Genomic DNA, 12837 nt, shown 5'->3' on the forward strand with positions numbered 1-12837 from the left:
TTATCTGAGTCAGGAGAGCTCTACCTGAGGCAACATGAAGGGACTTTTCTGGCATTCTGATGCTAACTGCCCCTGAGGACTCGTTGGCATCCATGGAAATTATCAGAGCCTGACCTGACCCTAGCAGACAGACACAGTGCTGCAGAAGAAGCAGAGAGTTCCACATCCTGATCCGCAGACAGCAGCAGGAGACACCGTGTCTCGTACTAGACAGCTTGAGCACATGAGACCTCAGAACCTGCCCCCACACTTCCTCCAACAAGGCCACACCTCCTCCAACGCTTCCTAATAGTGCCACTCCCTATGGGCAAAACATTCAAAGACGTGAGTCTCTGGGGCCATATCTATTTAAACCACCACAGTCATCGTCCTTGGAGAACTTCTAGGGTAACAGAGAAATAAGATGGATACATGAAACCTGGCCAGAGAAGGAACTGACATGGAGTCCCGTGAAGGGTGCCTTCCCGTATTCACCAGGCCGTTTTCCTGGAGCTGAATCTCCACATGCTGACTGTTTCTGAATCTCTTACGGTTTCTCTCACTCTGTCATAATTATATAGAATGTTCAGGATCAAGGAATTCTACAGACTGAGCAGTCTCCGTGACAACAATAACACTTGCTAGCATATCTTGAGTGTCTCAGACATTCTTGGCTCATTCACTCGTTACAATGACCCTATAAGGTAGGTGCTGTCTTGCCCAGAAGACCAAGGGACACTCCTGTGGATGTGGCATGAATGTAGATTCATGACTTATCTCTGTGTCTTGAGAAAGCTTACTTATTTTGGCCTTTGATTCTCTTCCTGTTTAATCAGAAGTGAAATGATTTTGCATGTAGGAGAGGAAACGGGGAAAGAAATGATGGACAATCTATTAGGTCCCTGGCAGTTCTCACACATCATCTCCAGTAATGCTCACAAGTCCGGGGTGGCATGTGCTAGAATTTTCATCTTTCAGAGGAGAAAATAGAGGGCCACAGAGAGGTTGGAGTAACTCGTTTCAATGTAGACAGCAAGTTGGAAAGCTGAGGTGTGGATGGCTTGGACACCATTCAACTCTGTCAGGACACTGGAATCCCAAGTGATGGGTTCTAGGCCCAGCCTCCTGGAACTTTCTCATGGACCTACTCATGATGTCCTTTTTCACCTGTTAGTCAGCTGTCAAATGCATCTTATTACACAGTGGGATTTCAGAATTGATGCATGCATCAACAGGCCATGTCTTTGTTAGCTTATGCTGCCTAATAGCTTGTGTCTTAGTTAGGTTTCTATTGCTGTGATAAAACACCATTCCAAAAAGAACTTGGGGGAGGAGATGGTTTATTTTGTCTTAGGTTTTTAGTTAACATTCTATTGCTGAGGAAAATCAGGGCAGGACCTTGGAGGCAGGAACTGAAGCAGAGGTTATGGAGGGGTGGCTTGGTCCTCATGGCTTGCTCAGTCTTCTCTTTTTATGATACCTGGGACTACCAGCCCAGGTGTAGCACTGCCCACAGTGACCTAGGCCCTCCCACATCAATCATCAATTAAGAAAGTGCTCCAAAGCCTTGCTCACAGGCCAATCCGGTGAAGGCATTTTCTCAATTGATTTCTTCCAAAAAGGACTCCTTCTTCTTCCAAAATGACTCCAGCTTGTGTCAAGATAACATAAAAGTCAGCCAGCAGCACAATTTGCTTTCTGTTGCTGTGATAAAACACTGGCTGAAACCAACTTGGAGCACAAAGGGTTTAGTTTAGCTTGCAGGTTAGAGACCATCATTGAGAACGATGCCAAGACAAGAACTCACAGAAACTCTTGAAGCAGAAATGGGAGACTATGGAGAAAAACTGAATTGCACCTTCTGACTTGCTCAGCTACCTTTCTTAGACAATCCATGCATTCCTGCCTAGGGCTAGCACTTCCCACAATGGATTGGGCTCTCCTATCTCAATTAACAATGGAGAAAACACTTTATAGATATACCCACAGGTCAGTCTCATGGAGGCAACTCCTCAATAGTTGATAGCCAAGATTAGCCATCCCAGATGGCCATCATGGAATTCTAGGCTTAAACTCCAGAAACAGACTTCTCACAAGGCTAGAGATAAAGGTCTAAGATCAATATGAGAGTAGAGTTGGTGTTCTGTCAGGACATTATCCTTGGCATATACCAGCCATCCTTGTGCTCTGTTCTGACACAACCTTTCTTCTATGTGTGCAGGCAGGGAGAAAGAGAACGCCCTGATTGCTTCTCCCTACTCCCATCGTGACGGCCCCATCCTCACAACTTCACCAAATCGTTTTACTTCCCAAAGGCTCCAGCTCCAAATGACATCATCACATAGGGCATAGGCCTTCAACCTAAGATCTGGGGGATATGGGGTTACACTTAGACCCACACCAGACACATTTATTTCTCAAAGGGCTTTGATGACTTTTGCTATTTGTGATGGTTTTATGGACCTCACCCTTCACGTTACAGAGTCTCAATGGGTCTGTAGTCTCTAGGCAAGTTTTAGTATAGTTTTAAAAAGGTCAAACATCACACTATTTCGTGATTCTCCTGAACCTTTTCCTTTTTACTTTGTATCTCACCATTTTCTTAGCTTAAAAAAACTTACTCTTTTCATTTAAAAATAATGATTTATGCCCCTAGTAAAAATTTTAGAAGGCATCTTTGACTTGCATCTGTTACTTTCTTTCAACTCCCATATCAGATGTTCCTAAAAAATACACCTACGACTGTCTCATTCTGGCCACCTCTGCCTTCTGCACACATCACGGCAATGCCTTATTCCTCTGTTCCCTGCCTCTTCTTGCCTCATATAATCTCTTCTCTGCAGAGCAGCGAGAGTGGTCTTTCAAAGAGACAGAGTAGAGCATAGCACACTTTCCTCTCACACTCACACAACCTGTGCTTCTCACAGAAGGCTGTCATGTTGGCTTCTTACAGTGTGGTCAGCAGAATCAGCACCACCTGGGACCATGGTGACCAGTCATCCAGGGCCCCAGGAAACCCTTGGTCAGAGCCAAACCTTGTGGGTTGGCCATCTTACTAGAGATCTTGTGAGAGACGAGTTTTGAGATCCTTGCCTAGATCTCGGAATTCCAATTTGAATTTTAATGGACTCTCAATATGGTTTTCATTTCATTTTGTTTTTATTTTGTGCATGGGGGTGTGGCCTATGTCATAGCACGTGCATGGAGGATAACTTGTGGGAGCGAGTTTTCTTTTTCCACAGTGTAGGTCCTAGGGTTCAAATTCAGATTTCAGGCTTGGTAGCAGATACCTTTGCCTACTGAGTCCTTTTGCCAGCCTCCCCAAATGATTTTCATAGCAAAGTTTGGGAAGCCCTGCCTTATAAAAGTGAAATATCTATCTATTATCTATCTATCTATCTATCTATCTATCTATCTATCTATCTATCTATCTATCTTATGTATACTACCAGACTTTTGAACTTGAGTTTCCTGAAGGCATAGTTATATGTTGTGTGGTAAGGTAAGGTGTATTTTGTGGGATGCCTGGGTTCATTGCCAAGACAATCGTTAACTTTTGCCTTGGACAAGCTGCTTTGCCTTCTAGGGCCTCAAGTATCATCAATGTAAAAGCATAGCATCAATGATGCTAGCTTATGGCTGCAATGAAGATTCAGCAAGTCAAATCACTAAAAAGCACAATGTCAGCAGATTATGTGTGTGGCATCCGGTGACAGAACTGCCACATGTCCCACAGGAGTTGTGTGAGCTGGTTTTGATCTGAAACATTCCTCCAAGTCTTGTGTGTTGAATCCCTAGTCCTCAGCCCACAGGACTACTGAGGAATGGTCAGATCTTAGATGGGGATGGACATGGGTAGGTAGGTCATTGTTTGTGGGATGTGACTTTAAAGGGGCTATTATTATGACCCTTGCTGTGTCCTGTCTTTCTCACTTTGCCTCCTGATAGCCGTGGGTTGAATAGTTTTCCTGTCACTTCCGCCCTACTCGTGACAAACTGTGCTACTACAGGCCTAACACGACTGACCACTGAGACCTGGGATCCCCCTGTCTCTGCCTCTCAGCACCAGGATTACGGGTCCACACTGACACATCCAACTTTTTCCGTGAGTTCTGGGTTCCCCAAGCTAGAGCAGCAACCGCTTTACTCACCACCCCATCTCTCTAGTCCTCCACTTTGTGCTTTGAGACAGGGTCTCCCACTAGCCCGGAACTCTTAGATGAGGTTAGCTTAAGCCCGCTGGCCAGCGAGCTCCAAGGATCTCCCTATGTTTCTCTCTCCATTGCTGTGCGTCCACACCTTGATGTTTCACGTGGGTTCTGGGAATCAGAAGTCTGACAGGTCCTCACGCTCACTGACTGAACTGTTCTCCTATTTCAATTTTCCTTAATACTCTTTCTGTCCAATACAGCAAACCCTTCTGGCTCCCATCACCTGCCTCCTGCCCACTCGGTGGGTGTGTCTTTCTGCTTGGGTCATCATGTCTGGGTTTGGCTGCCTTTTGGTCTCCTAGTCTCTTGGTCTTTTCCTAATCCTTAGGTCTGAAGCCCAAGGCCCCCAGCCTTTTCTTTTTCTTTAAATACTCTATTTTTAGTCTGTTGGGCACAGAAACTGTGAGTTCTTTTGCAGACGGAGTTCATAGGTGATGCTGATGCAGAGATCACCCTGGCCTGGCACATTGTCCCTCCACAAAACTGGCCTCTGTGACCATGTGTTTATCCTTTCATTGTTTATTATCAGCTTGGTGACAATCTTATGTGCCAGGTGCTAGGAACACAGAGAAGAAAGACAGTGCTCCTGCCCTCAGGGAGCTCCTGGCTAATTGGAAGAGAGACACAAACCTGAAACGATGAAAGCCAGCCTCCCTTTGGGTTGGGATAAACTCCCCCTCCTGCCTTTTCTTCTACACTAGTCTAATCCTCAAGTAACAGACACAAAAGGGCATTAAATAGTCCTCTAACACATTGCCTGCTCGAGACAGGTGTACGCAAGGGACTCCCCCCACCCGCACCCCACTGTGTGCTGAGGCCTCCTCAGAGATGCCAGCCCTCCAATCCTGCCTTTAACTCCTTGCCACCTTGTGTCTCGCTTCCCTGTGGCACGTGCTGCCTTCCAGCTCACTTTGTCTCATGTTGTCCTTGACAATAGGGAGTGTGGCCATTTATCAGGCTTGTCCATAAACTTGAAGACTTATTAAATCTGCCCTGAGCCTTCCCTTTTCCAGACAGACTAATCTCAGGGCTATGATCGTCCTAAAACAGCTGTCCCCTCTCCAGCCTCAACCCTCCATTCATACTGTTGTTCTCAGTGGTTGGTGGCCAAATGGCAAGGGAAGAGGACTCTTGATGGCTTAAAGGTCATGCGGTGAGCAGACCTAGGTGTCCATTTCCCCAGGAGGGTCCCTGGATCTTCTGGCTTTATGCGTCCAGAGCGAAAGGCATTGTTTGTTCCTGTAGCCTGGAAGCCAGGCCTGATTGCTGGGAGGGAGGTGGCTACACACCAGCCTGAATGGAATCCCAACACTTTTTATTCCTTGGATCCGTGGGATTTATTTTTTCATCAATTCTAGGGAAGCAGTGAAGAAGGTGGCAGGCCGTGAGGATAATTTATATGAGTAAACACGTAAGGAGTCGGGTGAGCGCGAGCATGAGAATTAAGGCCATTTATCGAGGCTTTGATGCTCTGCTTGCCCTCTGGTCCAGCCTTCCCCACAGTCTCGATCACACCACTTTTAACCCTCTCCTGGCTCTGTTCCACGTCTGGCTGCTTCCATCTCTGCTCAGCTGCCTTCCCTTCCCTGTTTGCTTCCTGCTTCCCTGCCCCTCCCAAAGCCCTCATTAAAGGCTGGGAGCAGGTAGTGGATGTGGCGGTGGCCTCCAGCTGAGGCCTGTTCCCTGATTCTGAAGGGAAGGCACTTTGGTTGATGCTCTCCCTCCTCGCTCTCCCTGTCTCTGAGGCTGCTTCCTCCAGCCTAGCCTGTCCACTGTGTCTTCTATGGCCGGCCTGGGGCAGCCTTTCTGTACGGCCTCTTTCCTACTCCCCTTTCCTTTACTCGGTCTTCTAAAGATGCGCCTGCACAGCCAAGTGGTACCAGGCTAAGATGCTTTACACTTGAGAGATGAAGTAATAACAGGTGGCAAGAGCAGAGGCTGCTGGAGCCCAGGATTCCAGTTGCCATGGAAACATGTCAGCCCGGTAGAGGGACACAGGAACTGTCAGCCATGGAGGGTGGCGAGGGAACAAGTGAGAGGGGTTAGGGGAGGCACATCTCTTCCTGGAGGGCTCTGCTTATAGCTCCCAATTTTTTTTCAGGTGCTATACACCCCCAAGCAAGCAGGCTCTGGACAAACAGCTGCAGAATGGGGGGCTGGAGCTCCCGCTAGCTAGTGGACACTGAACATGGCCTCGTGCTTTGTGCACACCAGGTCCTGGCAGGCAGCCTGAGCATCTGCTCAGAATGAGGGGCCGTGCCTTTGTGCATATGCCAGGAAGAAGCATCAGCTGCTGGCCTGCTTCCTCCTTCCCCAGGACACCTGGGATATGGTTCTAATCTCTCCAGAGCTCAGGAGAGAGGTTATTGATGGTGTCCAGACTGGCCATGAGTGACAGGTATATTGCAGCAGGGATGGCATTCACAGGAGAGCAAGGCAAACCTGTCATGGATTTGGGACTTTATTTTCTATGGCCATAAGACATAATTTAATCACTAAGTCCTTTAGCATACTGATGTTCTCCTGCATGCCTGCTCTCAATTCTCTGAGCATGGTGGCGAGACTCCGTGAGCCAGTGAAATAGCCTATGTTGGACGTGTAAGTTAACATATGCATTTCTTTTCCTTTCTCTTGCTCTGAGTTATTTGAATATCCCCTCTTACTTCTCTCTTATCTTCCCCTGCATTTCTTCATGACCTTTGTTCCTGACCTCTATTTATCCAAATTTGAGGTTTTCTTGAGTTGTCTGTCCCAGGTATACCCCCAAACTCTCAAGCCTCACTTTCTTTTCTTGGCAGTTTACCCATATCCCTTCTACAGTCTCTGTTATAAACACCAGTCACCGGTGAAGCAGATCCGTCGCTGTGGACACTGCCATCAGGACACCACTGGGGTCCTCCCTGTTGTCTTTGGCTTCCAAGTGAGGCTAAAGGGGAGCTTGATTTCCCATGAGTGGAAGCAGAGTCTCTATATAAAGTCCACTTTAAAGGTCTGGACAAGCCCCCTATTTATAGTAAAATCCTTTTCATAATGATTCATGTATGGTGCCTGGAATTGCTCATGGCTAGGTCAGGCCATAGGCCATTGTGGCTATAGAATGAGCTATGACTTAGGGCTCTTTCAGACTCTTTGGAGTTCACCCAGAGAAGTGTTATCACAGAGTCAGCCTGGATGGATTACTGTGGCAGGGACAGTAAATTGAAGTTTGAAAGGAATCTACTTTTATCAGGCCAATCAAAATAAGTTTTATTGCCTCAAGCTTTATAATTAATATATTGGATGAATCAAATAGACTCTAAAGAGGCTTATGAAATGCTTACTGTGCAAGGTACGACCCAGAAGGTGTTTGCTCTCAGACCTCCTGGGAGGCTGAGCAATGTGAACCTCTGGGGATGTAGACAACTGGGGATGCAACCCATCTCCTTTTTTGCAACTGAGACCTTGATTTTTGGATTTTGGGTACCTACCCTTTCAAACAACTCCCTGCTTCGCACAGCTTCTATAGGAACCAATATACGCTGGGCATCTAGCAGAAGCCCCGTCATAGCAGTAAGTGGTATGGTAGATCCCCGATTCTCATCCTTCTCAACAAGCCTTTGAGCCATAGGGAGGCTAAGAGGGTAGACATGAACTTGTATCATTTCTTAGGTGATAACGAATTATGGTTTTGTGCTTTTTGGAGTGGCTGTGTTAGCCAGACTTTTATTGCTCTGATAAATACCCCAGAGGGGAAAAGATTGATTTGGCTCACAGTTTCATAGGTTTCAATCCACAGCTGTTCAATTTGGATTTTCAGGGTTACAATGAGGCAGAGCATCATGGCAGACAGGGTAGAGTGGGGGCAGAGCTACCTACTTCAGATGGTCAGGAAGCAGAGTGGCTTAGCATGAAGGGGCCAGGGCCATGATATACTCTCCAAAGACATGCCCCCAGTGACCCACTTTCTCCAGCAAGGCTCCTTCTACAGTTCCATTCTCTCCCAATAATCTATTTGGATTTTGAACATACCATTGGCTTAGATCGTCGATTAGGTCATAACCTGCACAGTACACTCAGTCCCCTTAAAGTTCTACCTTGGAATACTGCTGCTTTGGAAACCGAGCTTTTGAACACATCTGGCTTGGTACCAAGCCGTAACAGTTATTGACAGTATTATTCTTCTAGCCATTCAGGACCTTCAGCTACCTACTCTTGCATATTCTGGGAGTGGTTGTGAGTTCATCTGTTTGGACAGAGACTATCTCTATGAGGAGTCAAGAAAAAAGCCAAAAGCGAGGAAAGATTGCTCTGCCAGAGGGGAAGCTGATATCATGCTCTGTATTCACAAAGAAGGTTCCAGAAGCATTGTATGATACCTGTTTATATTTCTGTCATCTTTTCTAAGCCATTCAGCCCACAAATTATTGGTCACCATTTCCAGTATGCAAGTCATGCAGGTAGCCCAGAGTTAAATCTATCTAAGGACATAGATCGTTGTGTGGAAATATATGAGGCAGGTGTGCACATGTATCAAGAGATGCAATAGTACTACTCACACAGTGCCTTCTCTGAGCCACAGTCATTGTTGGGATAGGTAGGGTCCATGGAAGCCCCTGTGCTCTCCAACCATTCCTGAATATCAAAGAGCATAAGAGAACCAATGTATACGCTCTTAGACCACACCTTGTCATTTTACTGAGACGGAAGGAGGCTTTGAGCCTATCGCTGCAAGAAGAGTAGACCCTCAGCTGAAGCTAAAGAGTGGCTGGTACTGTCCCCCTGCCCCCTCCTTCCCCACCTCGTGGTGCTCCATCACCGAGCCACACCCCTCTCTCACCGTCACTGTCTAAACTGGACCATTGTTAAACCACAACATACCCCTCGCCTCTTCTTGTACATCCCTAAGTCTACCCTCCTCACTCCCTTACACAGACATTCTGTCTTTCTGTGTACACAGGGACACTGCCCTGCCACCCTGTCCTCGGAAACTTCTTTAAAACTCGGGTCCCATGCCTGCCAGACGAGTGCTCCACTAATGAGACATGCCCCCTGCTCTCTCCTGGCTATTTTATTTTACATTTTGAGACAGGGTTCCATGAGTTGCCAAGGTTGGCCTTTAACTTTCTTTGGCAAGCCTTGAACCTAGGTTTCTCCAGCCCCAGACTCCTAAGCACCTGGGAATACAGGCCTATACCACCAAGCCTGACCTGGAGCTCTTGATTCAATGGAGTAGTCTACCTCTTTGGTGAAGAATGTGCAGAACAGTCTGGAAGTTACTGTTTTCTCTATTTTCCCTCTTCATCTTTATAAACCATCAGGGAATACAGTCAGTTGAAGGCTTGCAGGGTTTTGGGTGGCAGAAGGATTTTGAGAATGGGGAAGGCATCTGATATTGCAGAAAGCCTGTGTGCATGAAGGAGAAAGTCAGGCTGGGAGCCCGCGGCCTTCCTGGCACGGTGTATATGGGCCTCTTGTCCTGTACCCGGGAAGTTACTCAGATGTGAGGAGCACGGCCCGCTTAATATCTAGTTGACCCAATCGTGAAACTTGGCTTCTTACTTTAATATTTTCCCACCACTAGTTTATATTCACCACCTACTAGCCTTCAGTGTTTCTTTTGAATAGGAAGCCTTATGTTTATTTGCTTCTTAAACACGCTTAGATTTTCTCTAGGAAGTACTGGCAGTGAGGGAGAGGGCAATTGAAAAAGGCAGAAAGGGCAGAGACTGGTACTTCTGGTTCGGGCAAAGCACCGTCAAATTTCGGCAGATGCACAGGCCTTGGGAGAGTGTTTGGAAAGTCACTCTGCTTGCTCTTCAGATGTCTTTGAGATCCAGTGGCTGCAGAAGGGAAGCCCATCCTCAAAAGACCACAGAGGGTGGCCCGTTCCTCTGCCTCCCCCGAAACAGCCAACACTTTTCTTGCAGAGGATTGCCTGCCTGCTTGAAGATGGAAATCAATGAGTTAGAAACTGATTAAACAATTCAAATAGCAACTGATAAATGGATTAACCCTCTGTAATGTAATTCTGCTAGCTTTTGTCTTCCGCCTTCCCCAGGTAAGTTTGCTATTCCTGGAGGCAAAGCAGAGGCATGGAGGAAGCCAAGGCCAGAGGGAATCATATTAAAGGGGGCGAATCCGTTTATCAGTTACGGTCTGGCTGGTATTTCTGTTCACATATCTGCCTCCTCTTCACAGATTCGTACCCTACGGGACCCTGATTAATGTTAGCCAGTGTGAATAATGAAAGATAGCAGCAGACTCGGAGGATGCTAAGGAGGAACATACCCTAGTGGTTAAGGCTGACTCCACAAACAGAGAGACTTCTCTTGTTAGTGGCAATCAGGGAGTATGAACATGCCTAAGAAATGTCTACAACAGGACGAGAGAAATAAGAAATTGGAAGCATTCTCCCATGTGAGGAACCTGGTTGGGGCTTTCCAACTTTCCATTTCTAGTAACTGGGAATGACTTTGGGCCTCATAGGTTATTTCCACTGGGCTTTGTTTTCAAGATCACATCTAAGGAGTTATTAACACCTTCATTTGGACATTCAGCAGGCATAGGTTATGGAGTTGTTGTGTCCAGTTACTTAGGAAGATCTTCAGCCTGCACATATGCTCATTCCCCCATCATTCCATCCATCTCTGACATGGGACACAGTCACTCTGTGTCCACTTCTAATTCTAGGCATTTGGGGTTCTTCAGATGAACTTATCCTACTTGCTTTCCATGATCAACCAGTCTACAACCTAAGAGCTGGCGCTAAGAACAGACACTTGTACACACTCCATGGTGTTTACCAAGAGTTCTCAGGAACCTCTCCAGCATGCTGTCTAGAAGTGACTAGCCACAGATACTGAATAAGCATCTCTCTCTCTCAAAGACTAGGCCAAAGCACTGGCTGCTCTCTCCCTCAGGGTATCACTGTTTACAATTTCCATCTGATGATTTGGAGTCTGTGCAGGATTAATAGCGGCTTGCTTGACTAATAACTCATACCATTTTGAGTCGTTTATTAATTTAGAGATGGAATCAGAGGGGCAATGAGGTTTCTATAAAAAAAAAAACCATAGAACTGGAAAAATTTGCAAAGATGAGATTCTGAATGACTTGCAAGATGTGTACCAGTAGACCAAGGGGGGGGGGGGGGGGGAAGCAAAAGCAAACAAATCCTAGCCCAGTATCACCGCTAGGCTGTAGCAAACTCTTCCATCCTAAGCTTTCTGTTCTTTCTGGAAGAGGCTCTGCTGTGCTCCAGTGGACAGCATCTAATGCTAAAATTGGAATTCTTTCTCAATGTTTCCACAGCCCAGAAAGGACCAGATGGGACAGTCATTCCCAACAACTACTGTGACTTCTGCTTGGGGGGCTCAAACATGAACAAGAAGAGTGGGCGGCCAGAGGAGCTTGTGTCCTGTGCAGACTGTGGACGCTCTGGTGAGTGTGGCCCCTTCCTGCGCTGTGTGCCATAGGCCTCTTCTGTTTGGATAGCTCTGCCATCTCACCATGGCTGGGGAGGGAGAGGAGCATGGAGAAGTGACGGGGGTGATGATTTTGAGGGGAAAGGGGGGTTTCAGGTCACTTCCATGTTTTTCTTCTTTGGGTCTTAAGAACATAAAAACCATTCTCTGGGTCCCAGGTGAGAGGACGAGGAGGAGGTATGGCCCTTCCACGGGGTGTACATTGTTTTGTATGTGTAGTTGTGGTCAAAACCAAAGTAGAGCGGAGATACCTGGAGGTTCCAGGCAACACGCTAGCCTGTACCACAAGATGAACGTAGCAAAAACTGTGTTTGTTCTGTGGAAATACCCGGGACAACCCCAGAGTACGGAAACAGAAGGATTAGGGAAGCCTGAACTGTGGGGCTTGGAGAGTCCTGAGCTCCTTCCCAGCAGCATAGCCCTCCCACCATCATTGGCCGCTCATCCCATATTTCCGTGTGTGACAGCACAGAGCTGCCTACCCAGGAGGCATTAGGGCAAGCGTCCTTGAGACTGACCTGCAGCTGACCTTTTCATCTTGTCTATCCAAAGGCTCAAGTATCAAAAAGAGACTTTTGGTCTCGTTCCTTCATTCTTAAAACGAGTTAAGAGTCTTGGCTGCGGATTGTTTTTAAATTGTAGATAGATCATTCTTTTTGCCTGATCATGGTTGGTTGGTGCCACCCCTCCGCAGTTTTTCTATGTCATAATGAGACCAAAGCACAAGGCAGGAAGGAGACAAGATTTCAGATGGCGTCTTCAGTTTCATGAGCTGCTGGCTAGAGGCGAGACACTTTGGTTGGGTGGTTGCACAGCCTGAGAGATCATTTCATCTGATACATTTTGACCCCAGTCCCGAGAGAAGGACCGAGGTGACCTCATCTTGGTTTTCTGCAATGACTCAGTTCTCCCTCTTGTGCCCCCCCCCCAACTTTACCTTTAGCATGATGTGTTTTGAAGTTAAAGTTGTTTAGGGCTCTGGACAGCCTTGAGCGGTAAAGCAGCCATTGGAAACACGACTTAGTGTCCATTGCATAAGACTCTTTATTTAATTCTCAAGGACCCTGCCAGGGAATTCCTTTCATGCAATTCTGTCAGTTTGGTTCATGGTCCATAGCGTGGTATGTAACATTGAACTTTTTACTTAGAAGATACGACCCTTATGATAGACAGCACTGGTTTTT

The 12837-nt window shown here is 46.8% G+C and overlaps 1 protein-coding gene across 2 annotated transcripts in view; it reads left to right on the top strand.

Annotated features, from left to right (window-relative positions):
- Positions 1-12837, top strand: part of Dpf3 (double PHD fingers 3) — a 265998-nt gene that overhangs the window by 193972 nt on the left and 59189 nt on the right. For both annotated transcript variants that reach the window (XM_041658572.1, XM_041658573.1), the window contains exon 8: positions 11481-11609. In XM_041658572.1, coding sequence (XP_041514506.1) covers positions 11481-11609 — 129 coding nt within the window. The remainder of the gene's footprint in view (positions 1-11480; positions 11610-12837) is intronic.

Source organism: Microtus oregoni, unplaced genomic scaffold, assembly GCF_018167655.1.
Source record: "Microtus oregoni isolate MIOR12 unplaced genomic scaffold, Mior012 000009F_ref0000495, whole genome shotgun sequence".
In the NCBI taxonomy this organism is placed as follows: Eukaryota; Metazoa; Chordata; class Mammalia; order Rodentia; family Cricetidae; genus Microtus; species Microtus oregoni.